Source organism: Sceloporus occidentalis, unplaced genomic scaffold (genome assembly GCF_023333645.1).
Source record: "Sceloporus occidentalis isolate IW3139 unplaced genomic scaffold, rSceOcc1.0.p SCAF_15, whole genome shotgun sequence".
Taxonomy (NCBI): Eukaryota; Metazoa; Chordata; class Lepidosauria; order Squamata; family Phrynosomatidae; genus Sceloporus; species Sceloporus occidentalis.
This window is the reverse complement of record NW_028316995.1, coordinates 3,989,343-4,007,179: the sequence shown is the minus strand read 5'-3', so window position 1 is coordinate 4,007,179 and position 17,837 is coordinate 3,989,343. Positions and strand designations below refer to the sequence as shown.

General features: G+C 38.5%; 1 protein-coding gene across 1 annotated transcript; it reads left to right on the top strand.

The window, feature by feature from the left end:
* Window positions 1-13,352: 13,352 nt before the first annotated feature.
* Window positions 13,353-14,215, top strand: LOC149303160 (multiple coagulation factor deficiency protein 2 homolog). The gene is made up of 2 exons (XM_089481605.1): window positions 13,353-13,505; window positions 14,084-14,215. The coding sequence occupies exons 1-2, from the start codon at window positions 13,353-13,355 to the stop codon at window positions 14,213-14,215; spliced, it is 285 nt and encodes a 94-aa protein (XP_089337731.1).
* The last annotated feature ends 3,622 nt before the right edge of the window (window positions 14,216-17,837 follow it).

The following is a 17,837-nucleotide window of genomic DNA, read 5'->3' as shown; positions in this document are numbered from 1 at the left end:
ACAAGGAGGCCACATGGGAGCTGCAATGGAGGCCTAAACTGCAATAGCACAGACCTACATTGTTTTTACGGCTCCCTGGGCAAGTCAGAGAAGATCAGAGGATCAGCAGGACACTGGGGCAGCTCTTGAGTAGCGGCACTATTTGTTGGTCCCCCTGACGTGTCAAGACCCCACTTCCGCGACCCGGGGGATTCGGGCCTTGACCCGGAGAACCCAGAGAGTTCCCAGGTATGCATACCATGATTTTAGGACCTCCGGCAAAGCTGTTTTGCCTGCCCTTAAAATAGGTAGAGTAGGGTAATTGCTTTACAATGAAGTATATCACTTGGGTCACAACTGTGAATCAAACATATTCCATTTAGCATTTTCTTTATGATTTGGTTTATATAGTGATGATCCATGTTAACAGATGGTTCTTATTTTGAAAGACAACTAAAGATTACTTTTGATGTAAAATTACACCTTTAATTTGATGTAAACCCACAAGATGTATTAAAGGGAAGAAGTTGCCATGAAGTTTAGGCTTGGAAGACAGTAGGGATAATGTGCCTGACAGCTGAGTAAAACCAGGAGAAAGAAGAAGATCTGAACAATGAGTCTGTAAACAGAATATACACAGTACAGTCACCATTTAAACACTGGTATTCTAGTTGTTGCCACACGCTTGCATGATTTATGCATGTTCTTATTGGAGTTACAGCATTAAACTGTTTATGATGTGGTCTTCAAAACTTAAAGGGAACAGTCCATCGAACGTACTTTAATCGAAATAATAACGCATTGAGGAATTTATCAGAATCCCTCCTGCGTAGTTGCATTATTTCCTTGTTTTGTAGGAGATAAGTGTATGGCGCATGCATGTTATACCCACTGCTAGCCAGCACCAGCCCTGCTCAGTCATGGAAACCCATTTCATGAAGTTGCTGACACAGCGCTTGTGCTAATGTTGCTTCCAGAGGCAGTTTGGGACTTTGTAGTGAGAGATGCTGTTAACAGGTGATTTTTACTCTCTACATGCTTCAGCAATGGGCAGCCCGATGCTCACTCTGAGTGTGCGTGGTCTACCACTTTATGGCTACGCTGTTACTACTAGACACTTTCACTTCACAATAATAGCACTTATACTGGACTGGGGAAGATCAGGCAGGGCAGAAATTTCACGAACCGACTTGTGGCAAAGGAGGCATCCCATGACAGTGCCACGTTTAAAGTCACTGAGCTTCAGTACATCCTCTTCTTCAGACAGCTGCCTATTTGCTTGCATCATATAGCAATCCACATACTTTTCCAATTAAACAACCTCAACATGATATTGTGCCCATGTCCTGTAATATATACAATTCTGGCATCTTTAATTATCACCTATTTAAACTTAGTTTACTTAAAAGAATATTAAAGAAGGTCCAGAGACAAACTGGCTAGAGCAATGACAAAAAAAGTAGAACAAATGTTACAAAAAATATATGTTTAAGCACTAATATAAATGCATTGCATGGCGACTTTATAAGAATGTTAACCTATGAAGGGCTGTTGGTCTATGTACAGTTGAAAATAACCCTAAAATTGACCTAAACATGCATTAAATGCCAAATGAATCTTGCAAGTGAACATAATGAACAGCAGGTGGCGCTAAATATCTTTTTATCTTTGTTCTCTCACAATAAAATGCATTTCTGAATAGCTGTCGAGGCATACATTGTTCTAAAATATGTCCATGTATATAGTGGCTGGTGGCTTTATATCTAAATTATCCACAGTTCTAGGAGTACTATGCCCCTGGACACAATTTATTTTTACACTTTGGGGTCTATTCACAAAGAGAAGAGCTGTGGTTTCAACTCCCTCACTTCAGTATCTCTATAAAGCTTCATTTAATAAGTGACTGTGGAGCAATCTCATTGCTTTAGCTATATGTTATACAGGTCCAGTCAAGCACTTCCTGCAGCAGATGTTCACTAGTGTTGGACCTGCAATGTCCCGCCAAAATGGCGAGATTCTCCTCCTATTAGTGTACTTAAAATGGCGGCCGCAGAGACGGAACACATGAACAAAGACTGTTGGGCCATATGTTACACCTCTAGGTATAGTATTCTTGAAGCAAATTTTTCTTTAAAAGTACTGAATCTGCACAGCCATCTTATGGAATAATGTGCAGGATACCCAGGGCTTTTTCTCTTCTGGGTTGAGTGGCTTTATATGGGGTAGCCCAGCCACTATGCTTGATTTACTACTGCTTGATTATGTATATGGGTCTGACTTGGTACTTGTTACATTATTTTGATCCCCCTTAGCCTGTAGTCCAGTACATGGAGTACATTAATGTTCATTTTTACACATATTGGGACAGGTTCTTGCCGTATTCCAACATGGCGGCTGCCATCTTTCCTACAATTATAAGGTATTTATACCCCACCATATACTGTATTATTTAGATCCTACCCTTGACAAAGGTATATTGCCTAAATGGGACCTTACGGGGTGTCATTTAGTTTATGAGTCCATTTCTGATTTATTATATTGTAGCCCAGCCTCCATATCTGGCTGGCCCTGTGGTGCCTTTAATAAGAGGGAATATGGTTAGAGATCAGGGAAAAGTGGATGGTGAATAGGTGGAACATAAGCCTGCAGCAGGCATGGCTACACGCCACTCCTCTGCTCAAAGAAAGAAGTAGCTGATCTGAGGACTCCGAATCAAGCCCAGAGAGTTACCAGGTTTGCATATGAGAAGGTCTTAGTTGAATATTTGTGGATTTTACTGGTTTTCTTATGTTAACAGGTGAAAGAGTTATATGGGTCCTTGTTTAAGACATGAGTAGGGAGATGGAGCACGAATATCATGATGGTTCCTGTTTATATTCCAACTAAAAAGATTTCAATTATGTGGCTGCCACATCATATGTTTACAAAACTGTCAATATCCAGGACGAGATCTGTTATTGCTACCCTGTTCCACCAGCAGATTACAGCACTGTTGGAATTAACTCACCAGACACATCTACTGGGACAGCCATCTTCACAGAGCTCCTCTATTATCCAGGACTTATGGAAAAGATGAGAACCAAAACCATCAATATGTTCATTGCACTAGCTCCAATTTCAACATCCGTTGCCTCTCCATTAGGGCTCTTGGCAAACGGAGCCTGCCAACAGATAAGGTACAAGTATTGAATCCTCAGATTTTGTGGGAAGCATGTCTGAGGACCAATCAGATCAAAAAATCATAGAAGAAATTCTGAAATCCTCTGCCAAGCTGCTGAATCTTCTTAAGATACAATAAATCAAAGTGTTCTTCAAGTCATAGCTGTCTCAGCTGCCATGTTTACCCCTTACCACTGCTCACCTGTCAAAGGCCACAAGGACATACAGAACTTTCTACAAGGGTAACAAGCAGCTAAAATGTATACACACGGCTGAACAGCATTTGGAGTTAGTGAGATACCTAGCAATCTGATTAGCAAAACTTCTAGGTCATATAGTGATGCTCTGTAATGTCACCAGGCAGATTAACTTCCTTCTAGAAGTCATGGGCATTCAGGACTTGCTGTACTGAATGACAATGTAAATGCAAAGCAGTTCTCAAAAAATATGATCATACTGGCGCAATACCCCCTTCCACTGGTTAAGGAGGCACCAAAAAGCAGTGGAAACCTGCTGGTTTCTAAATGTAATAGGGTCTTATCTCCAGGCCTGTTTTATCAGTGAGAGCTGCTGTTAGACCCACAAACTGTACACATATATTCCAATACTTATATAACCAAAACCATCACTATGTCTATGATGAGAAATTTCAATAACAGTTGTCTCCATTAGGTCTCATTAAAATGTAACAGAGCCCATTAATGACTTTAATGAATTTAAGAGTTCCCTGTCATCTCTGCTCTTCAATCTTCAACACATAGTCATATTGTCTCAGCTGCCATGTTTACCCCTCACAACTGGTCACCTGCCATGGGCTAAAGGGACATACAGAGCATTTTAAATGGGAAAGCTATGACCCAAGGGGCTAACAAACAGCTACAAAGTATCTACAGGGATGAGTATCATTCAGAGTTAGATACCTAGTGTTCTGATCTATGTTTTATGATGTTGCTCTGTGATGTCATTAGGCAGAATAACTTTCTTGTAGAATTCATGGACATCCAGGACTTGCTGTATTGAATGACTATTTAAATCTGAAGGAGCTCTGGTGAGATATGACAGAGCTGGCACAATAACCCTTTCCATCTGTGAAGGAGGCGGCAAAACGTACTGGAAAACTCCTGGCTTCTAAATGTAATGGGATCTTATTCCTACGCCTGTTTTATCAGTGAGAGCTACTGTCAGACCCACAAACTGTACACAGCTAATAAGAGATATTAATAAATTCCTAGTGAGCATAAAAGAGGAACATGAGTCAGAATGAAAGCAGGGGCCACCATGGTTTAACATTATCCAATGGGCAACTGATTGTTGTAATACAGGATATATAAATAGACCTAAAGACTTTCCATTTCTTTTTCCACTTTAAACACACACACACAGAGTTGTGGGAAAAAGAAAATCTACTTTGAATTCTATGGTTTTACATATCAGGACATTTTAGCAATCATCTGTTCCTTAGCAGATCTAAAAATTAGGTAAATACTAGACTTGTGCATTCGTCTTCGGACGAACATGAAAACGAACACGAAGAGTCCGTTTTTTGTTCGTTCCGAAGAAACGTATAAGAGAATACAGTGCCGGTAAAACGTAGGCGAAGACGGAGACACACACACACGAAGAAAAAAAAAAAATCAACCCTGCCTTAATCTACTAGCTATTGAGCTGGCAATCAATGTTACATCTAATTTTTCTTAGGTGGCGTGCGCAGAAAATTTCTCTTGTGCAAAAATGTTCCCAGAGCCAAAATTTTGTGCGCACAATATCCGCGCCACATAAAGTATCAAAAAAATAATATTATTTTTTTTTTATTGGGAAAAACTGTTGTGCGCACAATTTTTGGACATGTGCGCTCTCTAAAAATGCTATGTGCGCGCGCACAAGCACACAGGTTAGAGGGAACACTGCTGGCAATATATATCTTCATATTTTTATGGGACCCTGCAGAGTCACTGTGATTAATGGGACAGATGATGACTGCCACTGGCACAGAAACCAGCGAGACTGGCTTAGGATACCATGAGCAGTCTCTGCTGGATTGTTTGACATACAAACAATTTCAGAGCACGAGGAGACAGGGATGGCGACTATATTACATGTTAATAAATGAAGTATGTGATGAACTATGATGTACTCTTTGGTTGCGACACCAACATGGTATCATTATACATGTTTATTATTATGGTTTTGTCACCATTTAAACATGTTTTGATACTATTGACATCAAAATTAATATATATTAAAAAAGCCAGTACAATAAAAAAATCCATTGAACAATGTTAAACTGCAGTTCTGCCCACGCTAATTGGGCAATTTGAAAACTCTACAAGGAAATGGCAAAGGAGTAAAATTTCTAGTTAATCTCTATTGACTATCTTAATAATGCCTTAGGAGTTAATTTTCTTTGCTTTACAAAATTATCATTGGTTCAATACACGAGAGGGCTGGTATATTGTGTGTTCCCTTTACTTATTCAGGCAAATTAAATGGATGTTCCATAAATAATGATGTAGGAAGTTTAATCATTGTGTTATTTGACAGACTAATCCATTTAGCATAAAATCAAATTTCAGCTGGAAATTATATTGATCTGTTCATTAAAAGAAAATCTTAGATCTGGTATTTTTAATTTTCAGCGCTGTGAACCTTAAACTAAAATAACAAGTGTTGCAATGAAGGCGTTTACTCACTAGGAAGTGTTAACAGGAGAGTTGTGGCTTCAGCGCTTTCAGTTCACCATATATTATGAAAGTCCAACCGGGAGGGTTATGGCTGGCACTTTATATGGTGCAGTAAGATTTCTAGAAGGTGTCCTTCTACATTGAATTATGCCTTATACAGGGTCATCTCAGCCTTCACTCATTACTCAAAATTTCAGTAAAGAAATCATGAAGTGCCTAAGCAGCCCCTTTGTTGTTGAGCACTAAGGAAATGCCTATAGTTCTACAAAAACAGAGCACCCTGGTCACCAGAAAGCTAAAAGCATGCCCCAAAACATATGGAGGAGCAGAATGCACCCTGCCGTTGCATGAGTATAATATACGACTAATCAGGAGAGGGCTGGCAGGTAAACCAATGTGGCCCCATAAGCCCCTTGCCCAGTGACATATATGCACTGGCACACATATTTGCAGTCTCACACTTACACACTCATTCTAACACACACAAGGTAAAAAAAACACTTACACGCTAACACAAACATTCACTCTGTTTCATAGTCAATTTGTAATGTAACATTCTACTTGTTATGTCCTGTCTACCCATTGTACAGCGCTACAGAATTTGATGGCGCTATATAAAACAATAAATAATAATAATATATGTCCAATGTTGGAATTTACTGCTATTTATATTTGGGAGGAAACTTGGGTGTTTATCAGAAAAGTGTAATTTAACCCCTTTGTGACAATGGCTGTTTTACCATGTATGCGGTGCTCGTGTTTAGCTGTAATTTTCTTCACCGTTTGGGTGTAGAAAGCGAACGTAGATAGCTTTCTACAGCCGTTTAAAGCCATGACGGTCCTGGCACGTCAACTGTCATTACCGGATGTTAGTGCATGATGTGCCAGAACTGGAAATTGTCATTAAGGGATTAATTAAAAAAAGGTGTTTGTTATAATTAAATGGAAAAATATTAGATGAAATAAGGTTGAGTTGGTATAGTGGCTTTTTGAGTAACTGCGTGTGTATGAAAGTCATAGCCGTAGACTCTCCATGTGAAGACCTCTTTTCTGGGTAGCCGGGTTTCTTCTTTCTTCAGGCCGGCGAGTGGTGTTTGGTCATGCCCACTTCCAACCCTTTTCGGCCCCTGCCTATATTCCTCCCACTAAAGGTTGCCTGGGTTAACCCCACCCATACATTAAGCCACACTCCTAGAAGAGGGAGAGATACAGCTCAAAGCTGATAATCAGTGAAAAAATATGTTATTGCTGGACTTTCAACCGATAGATAAAGTAAAATCTAAATTAGACGTGAGGAAACTGGGAGTACTTGCTTGAATTGTTTTTTCACCATTTGTAAACTTTATTTGTTCAAATTTTGCAAACCATAACTGAATCCAGCATGTGAAAAGCATATTTTGTTTTAACAATAATTGTAATGTTTTAAGTTAAATACCAAAAAAATTAAGATCATCTGCAATGTTTCCCTTTAATTTAGACAAGATTGCATAGTGCATGCTAGTGCAGCAAGACTTGTTGTTTCATGCATCACTTGGGACCCCATTCTTTAATGCTTGTTTTTCTTGGCACGGGACTACTAGCAGTAGAATTTCCTTCCCAGGTCACCACTCCTTGTTGATTTCTAATCAAAACCCTTGTAAATCCATGCTACCTTCTACATAAACGAGTCCTATTGTTAGTGACACCCACTTAGCCGTAGCACTCCTTTCTCACGATATTGAATTATTACAAGTAAAACCAGACGCTGATCAATTTACAATTAACCAAGACTTTTTAGAAGTCCTTTTAATCCACAGATTGAATGGGAATTCTGGTATTCTGGCTTTCAGTTTGGAGTTTAAATAACAAATTACAAATAAGTAATTTTCTTTCACTTTTTCACCTTATCAGTGAAAATATGTGTCTTTTGGTACACACAAAGAAGTAAAACGTTTGCATTTTAAAACACGTATTTCAATCTTCTGGCACGCACAATGCCTTGAGATCAGTGTTGGAAGCATCTAATCAGGCATGTAATCCTGAATAGCTTATCATGTGTTGGTTAACTAATATTGTATATTAAGTGTCTTATTTGTTTAACGTGATGTTTCCTCTGCATTGTCACGCAGCGGGCTTTGATTTTTAATAGTGGTTATGTAAAAAAAGATTCTGGTGCCAATAAAATGTTTCTTCTGACTGTACCATTCCATTTTTGCTGTGTTGATAAGGCTACTTTACAAGCTTTACACAACAATCACTTTTCACACATACCCCACAATATATCTAAAAAATGTGTTTTTAGTAGTAGCTGAGTCTATTATACACTGTACTGAAACCTTGAAATGTGTGCAAGATTTAATTTTTTTTTTTAAATGATATGGAAGAATTAACATTTTATCATTCCTTCAAGTATTGGTACAGTTGATAAAGTGTCAAGAGTTAAGTTTGATTAAGATGAAAAAAAATAATTTCCCTTCTCATTAACAATGTATTATGACACTTTATGGGTTGGCTCTTCACAATGCATATTTTGGCGTGATAATCTCAGAAGAACATATATAGTGAAACATTTATAGAGCGCTTTCTTTTTAGAGTCTCTCTACCCTGCGTAGTCTGTCCCTATACCTACTTGCTTTATTATGGGGCGCAGAACAAAGTACACAGTGTGGCCAGCCTATTAACCAAAATATGGGAAATAATAAGTACTGATTGCACATACCAAAGCAGGATATGAAATATTTCAGTAGTGCAACAAAACCACAACCATTGGCAGCATTATACTGTATATCAACGTGACACTATTAGATTCTTCCCTGTATCACATGTCTCTACCCTTAAACCACAGTTAAAGTAGTTCATTCTCATCAAATGACAAAGGTCATATTTATTTTAGCTTACTATTATTTATAAAAAAAAACAAGCAGAAGCTAAGCTATATTAATAATTAGCCACCGGTATCTTGCATCATAATCTCTTTCAGGTTATATGTATTCAAAGATGATCCATAAACCTGTGTATTGGAGGCTGTCTAAGCAGAACCTTTCCAAGTCCATAAAATAATGTAATAGTTCCTCTTAAGGATCCATTAAACATATTAAACATTCACTTGTAGTAGAAAGCGCTAGATTTAAAATGCACATACAATTCCATAAAAAACAGTGTGCATTTTAAGAGGTATGTCCTTCAGCTCATCAGGTTGGGATGACCTCTGACATGATAACCTGTGCCTTTAGCTTATTGACAATGCACCCAGAGCACACACTTTTCAGAGTCCCACACTGGGTGACATCATGCATTGCCCTGCCCACAATACGAGAGCAGCATTGTGATGTCACATCACAGTTCACTCACTAACTTCCTGGGGCTTTCGGCCCTTTGGATATTCCATCTTCTTACCTCTCCCTGATTAAGGGACTGTCCCCGCAAATTTGTAAGCTGTGAGCGTAGTATTATTTTACTACTCCTGCAATATGTAATAATTTATATCTGCAGTGCCTTGCTAAAGTATTCACCCCGCTTGGCATATTTCCCTATTTTGTTGCATTACAACCTGGAAATAAAATGCATTTGTTGGAGTTTTGTATCATTTGATTTACACAACATGCCTATCACTGTGAAGATGCAAAGTATTTTTTTTATTGTGAAGCAAACAAGAAATAAGACAAAAAAAAAACAGAAAACTATTCAACAACCCCCCACCCCCACCGCGTTTAGCTGCAAGTCTCTTGGGGTACGTCTGCATAAGCTTGGCACATCAAGCACGTGCGCTCGGAGGTTGCAGTGTTATACTATTGACAAAAAAATGCAAATATTGCTAAAGAGCCAATATTTGTTTCTACAAATAACGATGCGTGTGCTGGGCCTCACAGTCGAGCATGTACCATATATGTTCACTAAACATTAAGAGCGAATGGACTCAAACACAAAGTGCTTTGGTTATAACAGAAAAATAAGTGTTATTGGTATATAAATTATATATAAATGGTATATAATAAATTACCAAATGGCAATGCAAACTGTAGAAGGAGATACGTAATCCCTTTGTAACAACCTCCATCTGAAGTAGAACTTTACAACCTACGACTGATACCTTGGAACTTTTTAAAGGAGCACTGAAAGCATATAAAATTCAATTTTTTCTGAAAACCAACAATCTCAGACTACTCTTTATTTATCAAGTCACAAATGTAAAACTTTCCATGGAAGGGAATATCCACGAATATTAAGTCACCCGTGGTCTTTTAACCCTTAAGGACAATGGGCGGTCCCTAAACCCATTGAAAACAATGCATTTTTAGCCCGTACATATACGGGTTTTGTCATTAAGGGGTTAAATTGAAATTAGATGTCGACAGTAAAACAAAGCCAGGATTAGAAACATTTTCCAAATTAAATTCTCTATTTTGGGATTCATTTAATAAATTACACAGAAATAGGAATATATGCAGCGTGTTCAAAATATGAAAAAGTAGAATAGAGGGCTTAATAGTTCTTATCTGCAGCCAGACTCTACGTGTACTTAAAAAATTACTAACTGGAATACGCCCCGCACCACACTCAAGGCCTTTATGATTTAAGAAGTTTTTCCTTGGTAAGCGTGAAGGGGGGTCTGTTATCTATTTGGTAATTTGATGTATTTTTGTGGGAGGTTATATTTGATATTGGAGATGTTTTTTTTTATTTTTTTGTACGGTTTGGCTTACTGCCGCAAGAAGAACTTTCTCAAATACACAATTATAAAATAATTTTCCCACTGTAATCATGCTATTGCACTAAAAGTTCAATAAAGTGCGTTAAGATAATGCAGTGTTTGTGACTAGAAGCACATGGACTTCACTTTGCATTAAGTCTTCGTCTCGGGCTATCCGAGTCTCTGTGTAAATGTATTAATGTAAACGAATAATGGCTGTCCTGACAGGCTGCACTCAAATCCTACTGATAACGTTACTAATTTTGGGTAACACACACAACAACCCGCAATTGCCAGCGAGTCACACTGACACAAGCGAGACCCCCGCTGCTCCGCCCACCTATCCCCTCTCCCTGACAGAGAGATGACTGAGGACCCAATAGTAATCAGCCAGCTCTCCAGCTCTCACTGCCAGCCTGCGCATGTTCAAACACCAACTACCAGACGTGACCAGCAGAACACCTCTACACAGATCGCTCCTAGTAAACGGGTCCATCCAGCTCGGTGCTCATTCTCTTTGGCCTGTAGTGCATAATTACTGAAAGCGGAATGAATGCCCTTAGTGGGGCGGGGCTTGTGGCTCAGCCGGTTGATAACATTTGTCGGGAGTAAGTTCGGCCGTGGTCTTGTTCTGACGGTCGGTGTTTGGGACACGGGTAGCAGCATTCCGCTTCGATTATACGGTGCGTAAAAACTAGTAACAAGAGGGCGCCCTACTGTGGCTCAAAGATGTTTATGGTGTATTTTCACCCGGGGTGACTCATAGTACCCTCTCACTGCCATTGGACGCGGTTGCTAATCTAATGAACCTTTTCAATGGTTTTAGAAGCCAAAGTGTAGACATATTAAGTTTTTTCCCAACGACTAACGCGTTTTGATAACTTCTTGTTTGTTTTTCTTTAGTGAAATCACTTCTTGTGTAATACACCCCAACCCCCTTCTAGATTGTAAGCTCTTTGAGCAAGGCCCTCCTTACCTCCTGTTCCTCTAAATCTAAATTGTTATGTGATGCACTACTTGTTTTTGTACAGCGCCGTGGCATATGATGATGCTATGCGAATCCGTACACGGCAATAATATTGTCCTGTAGATCTCTGCTGCTTTCTCGCGATGTGTCAGGTAGTCCTGAGATCGGTACTTCATGCTGATCCTGTTCACGAGCTTCGGGTATTACCCTTAAAGACCTGATTACCTTCATCTAAATAAACTAACGAAAGGAAAAAGTATTTAAAATTGTACCAAATAGGAATTGAAATGTTGGAACTAAAACCCGTCGTAAATTCTGAAAATATCAGTAACTCCTGGTAAGAAAAGTTCCACGTAAGAAATTTGAGATCTGGGTGATGCGGGTTTTATGATATTAAATGTTTTGCAACCGCTACCTGGGAATGATCATTCCCTGAGTGTGTTGAAAGTCAGGCTTATAGGCAGGGCCCAGATGTGTCACTCGCCTAAAGAGAATCCAAAAGGTGTGTGTGTATATGTATATATATATATAATTACTCCCTAAATAATGATATAAAAAAGTTAGTATTTACACATTATGGATCTAAGAAGAGCAGGTGTTTTAGAAAAGCTTATGTTAAAGATAGAATGTTTCTATTTTGAGGAGTACCTGCAGGTGACCTCACGGGTCCTATAGGTTGAAGCAGCCAATCAGTGGCAAGGAAAAGCTCTTACTGAAATTAATATGATCCGTTTCGCGCATGGGAGTCCTGTTAGATCCCAGCACTTTCACTGAGCCAGCCTTGGAGCTGACTGGCGGTAAGTAAATCCCATGCGGGTTGATGTGTTCGGCCAAATACACTCCCAGCTGGGGACACCATGTAAGTTTTAAGGGACCTATAGTATACATTAAAGTGAATGTGATGTCTCTTTACATTAAAAGAAAAAAGCAGTTGTGTTTTATAAGGGAAATGTTGTAGCAAATTTGTGCGTTTGAAGCTATTATGGTATTATGTGATTATCTGCTTAGTTTTCCCCGTTGCTTACTTCGAGCTGCTGAGTGCTGCGTGTTTCTTCTGCCAAAGCAAAGTATACAAGATACGCTTTATCTGGGTTTGGCAGCTTCCCAGCCCCGGGACGTACGAAGGACACTGAAAGGCTGATGCAGATGTGTCACGGTTTAAATAATCTCACCTGGACTGCTTTCTTTGTCTTAGAAGTGAGAGAGACTTCTTGGGTTCCACCTAATATTCCAATTTTCTGGAGTGTTTGCATCTGGGGATTCCTGTTTCTTACTTTTTTTTAAATTGCATTGTATTTTTGTTTAGAGCAAACCCAATATGATTAAGCCTCATGTATTCCGGTAATATGTGAATCTCTGTCAACCCTAGTTTGTAGGATCCCCAAGAGCAATGTGGAGTTCAAACTCCACGTGATATATGCGGTTCTGGAAATAGCGTGTTGTTCATACAGTACAGGCTATCTCCCTTATAGCCATTTTTTGTTTTAATTCAGTTTGTATGAGAGTCTACAGTATATTGATCTATTTGGTGGTGGTATTGCACTAAAAGTAGAATCGTAAGTAAGGAATACAGCAACTTTTTTTATTTTAATATTATTTTCCTTTCTCGTTTTTTAAGGTGATTGATCATCATGGTTTGTCACAAGACCTACGCAGCCTTTCTTTTATGCGGGCTGGTTTCTGCAACATTAGTATTGTCGGTAATTGCTGATGACCATGCGCATCCAAAAGCGGAGGAACATGGTCACCAAGGATCTCTATTTGATAAGAATGTCGTCCACGACAAAGAGTAAGGGTTTTTTTCCTACTGTAATTGTGTGTGTGTGTGTGTGTATATATATATATGTGTGTGTGTATGTAATCCATACTGTTTTGGTTCTTGTTTAACAGCCACATCATGGAGCACTTAGAAGGGGTCGTTGAGAAACCAGAGACTGAGATGTCCCCTCAGGAACTACAGCTCCACTATTTCAAAATGCATGATTATGATGGAAACAATCTATTAGATGGCCTCGAGTTGGCAGCTGCAATCTCACATGTTAATAAAGAGGTCAGTGCCTTTATGATTTACTTAACCAGTGAGCAACTCCTGTACACTTCAAGAGTCTCTCAAGTCACCTGAGCAGTGCGGTTCTTGACGATGTCTTCAGGTGAGCTCAAGTGGATCCATTCATTGGTTTCTGTGCTTGTGCAACAAAAAATATCTTGAGGCCTAGCGTTCTAGAAAGTCTGTGTTGTTTTGTAATTATGTCCTTTCTGCTATACACCTAGTCCAACACTTTCTATAAGGAATACACCTCATAAGCAGTTTAAAACACGGGTTTAATGGGCAAAAATCGTCTCATATTTCCTGTTTTTTTTATATATTGATTTTCTCATGCTGCATCACCCCTGGCTCCTAATCATACCAAGATTGCCCCCCCCCCTCCCCCCTTAATGTATATTTATTTAATTGGGGGGTGGTTGTAACAAAAGAGGAAATGTTCATTATGCCCATTCCGTTTTAGAGCCTTAGCTGTGAATTTTTTTTTTTATCAATCTTTGGAAATTAATAATAAGAGTTTTAGCATCAGAACAATGTTTTCTACACGATTTTTGATTCTGTTTTTATTTCCTTTTCCTTTTTAGGGCGGCAATGAACATGCTCCCCCCGTTAAGGAGGAAGATCTGACTAACTTAATAGATGAGGTTCTAAGAGACGATGACAAAAATAATGATGGATACATAGACTATGCTGAATTTGCCAGATCAATGGAATGAACACCTTGGACAATGCTTTATTATGACCCCAAATGTGCCCCGGAGAAATGTGGTTAATTTAGTTTCTATTACCTGAGCCTTTGCTTCTGTGTGATGTGTCTGTAGTCCATGGTATCGGTTCAGATAGACGCGTGTAATTTATATGCAGTAGTATATATCATGGGCTATATGTCCATCTTGTACATAGATATGTACAGCAAAAAGCATAATTTAGATGGTTTAATTTATAAATGAACATATTTAGGGCAGTGTTATAACTTTTTTTTTTGTTTTGGTTGTCTGAGCGCTGAAACATCATTTTATTATGGGTTTTGTATGTTCACCATAACGAGCAAATCTCGGTTCATTTGCCGTGAGCTTTTCGACCTGCATTCATAAGAGAAGCCAGTCAATTTTTAATTAAGGGCCCTAAAAATAAATCTACCCCCCCCAAGGTGGGAAGTCTTTGGATAAAAAACAATGATTGCTACTAAAAATCTGCTCAAACTTTTGGTTAAAATTCTCCAAACCTTGGGTGGGTGATTGAAACCTGGTTCATTTAATCCAAGTAGCGGAGCTAAACTCCCAGTAAAGTAAATCTGGGAATCTGTCATCTTCCCAATAATCGGTGAATATGGATATTGTGGCAAGAAGTCCTGGAAATGAAATAAACCACAATGGCAAATTTCACATCAGAAAAAGAACATTATATTAATGAATTTATTAATCGGCATAACCAACATACAGTTTCTCGGAAGACGACGATGTCTTTTAGAAGTATTAAGGATTTCTTTCATTTATTTTACAAATCGTATTTTTCATAATCCTTGTTTGTGTAATGTGTCACAATATTTTAACTGTTGTTATTTAGCAAATAAAACTTTTGTATGCAGGGTGCATTTTAAGTACATATCACATTTGCAATATTCTCTTTGGAAAATCATGGTATAAAGCACAGGTCCAATTTCCAGGTTAACTTTTTATGGTGTACAGATAATATATGTATATATTGGACATTTTCCTTTTAAAATTCAGTGTTGAAACCACATGCAGTAAGGATATGGCATACTGGAGAGGGTTCAGAGAAGGTCTACTGAAACGGTAAATGTTTGTGGGATAAAGATTATCAGGAAGGATTGAAGCATTTTAATATGTATAGCCTGGAAGAAAGAGAGGGGGGATGTGATAGAAACATTGAAATACTTAAAGGGATTTAACAAAGTGCAGGAGGGAAGTTTTATTTCAAAGGATGAGAAATGTTCGAACAAGAGGTCATAATCCAAAATTAGAGGATCTGAGGCTTAGATGTAGTACAAAAAACAAAATACTGTCTGCGCTTCTCACCCTAATAAAGTTGGCAACAAATATATAGACATAATATAAATGAGAGGTTTTGGTTATATGAATTGGCCAAAGCATAATTAAGCTCACCCGCCACGTCAAGGCACACTCTCAATAGGGTGAGAACCTACTCTCACCTCCTACATAGTGGGCACACAAAGCAGTTTATACGGCTACCAAAACCTTATTAATGTGTTGGGGGAGGTGCAATTAAACCTCCTCCCATTTAACCCCTGGACAGCAAGCTGTAACCAGACTGATGAGGAGCCAACAACCTCAAATATGTGCAAACGGAAAAGAAAAACTGTCGGTGCGCTGAGCTAGTCTCAGGCTCAAATAATACAAATGTGTAATACGAGGCCTACCAAACAGTGTGAGCATGCTGCAAATACAGTGTGTTGGCTGTACAATGTATACAAAAAACAAAATACTGTCTGCGCTTCTCACCCTAATAAAGTTGGCAACAAATATATAAACATAATATAAATGAGAGGTTTTGGTTATATGAATTGGCCAAATTTATATTATGTTTATATATTTGTTCTCACCCTATTGAGAGTGTGCCTTGACGTGGCGGGTGAGCTTAATTATGCTTTGGCCAATTCATATAACCAAAACCTCTCATTTATATTATGTTTATATATTTGCGCAGACAGTATTTTGTTTTTTGTATACATTGTACAGCCAACACACTGTATTTGCAGCACGCTCACACTGTTTGGTAGGCCTCATATTAAACATTTGTATTATTTGAGCCTGAGACTAGCTTAGCGCACCAACATTTTTTCTTTTCCCTGCTTAGATGTAGTATAAGGAAGTTTTACTTCACCGAGAGTGGTAGATAGATGGAACAGCTTCCTAGCAGAAGTGGTAGAGGTGATTATAGTGAGGAAATGTAAACATACATGGGATAGGCGTGTGGCTATTCTGAATCTGGGATGAAACGAAGGAGCCCTTAAAGTTACAACAGGAAGACGAGCCAAATGGTTCTTACATGCTGCCAAATTTTATATTTCTATGTAAGAAAAACGGAACTGTCACCAGAACTGTTTTATTTTACATAACTAAATTTATACTGAATGGGACACAAATATAATGTTCCATATTGCGCTAATTATGACAATTAACGACACATGATTTCTGGGTTTTTATATTTTTTAATATTGTATATTTTATATGGCAGGTTACAACAGTTTGTAATTCTAACATGACAATTTCCTGTTTTTGTGTTTTTCTGGAGCCGGATTTCCTTACCAGAGGTTCTTGGCTTTAGTGCTATGAACAGCTCAATAAATATATTTAAAGGGATGATGAAGGACAAGGGTAAAACATTTTCAAATCATAAGTTGTATAATTTCAGGATGCCTAAAAATGGTTTCCTAAAATCTCCATCACTGTTGGTTGTGTTACTGCCACCATTGACATAATTCAATTCATAACTATATTTTCCATCAATAGAATTAATTTTTTGGTGATATTTAGCAGTTATGCCTTATTTAAGATGAGATCTGTATTAAAAGATAGGACTAGCATATCTAATGATTATGTATCACCCCCCACCCACTTAAAGAAACTGTCCTAAACCAGCCACAATAGGTAAATTATTAAATGGGGAGAGGTAGCTATTACATAAATAACACTTTTTCCTACGTGCCCTCTATATCTCCCCAAATATACATTATAAAATAACCCATACTCAGTTAAATCACTCAGAGAGGTTTATGAGGAAGAATCATCATACAGCTCCTGAGAACAAGGTGTTATGCTATTTTTCCCCATGGTATACTAATGAGATGAGTCTTTATAGGTACATATGGTTTATTTTAAATAAAAACTGATTTGGGGAAGGTGACAGTGATTAAGCAGATCTGGCTTTTTTATCTCATGTATGTTATGTTTTGCAACATGTGAACAATACTTAAGCGTTTTGGCATCCAGTTTATTCTTTTTACATTTTATTTTGTTTATGCCCAGAATTATTATTTGTCAAGTCATAATTTGTGATGAATTTTCCATTGAACGAATGTTCTAGTTCCAATGTGTTGGTGGGTCTAGTGCGGCCATTGAAGTTAAAGTTATCATGGAGGAAGACAATCCAGCGTTTGGAGAATTGATAGACCTCAGAGAATTGTACCAGTCGTCGTGCTGGCGCGATGGGGGAGTAGCGGATGTTAAATGGGGGTGATTGGCAGTACAAGTGAACTGACCGACACCTCCAGGTGGGTGATAGCCAGTAGATGCCATCGATGTGAAGCGGGGAATATGGTTGAGAGTGTGAGAGTACTGATATTGACGAGCTGGT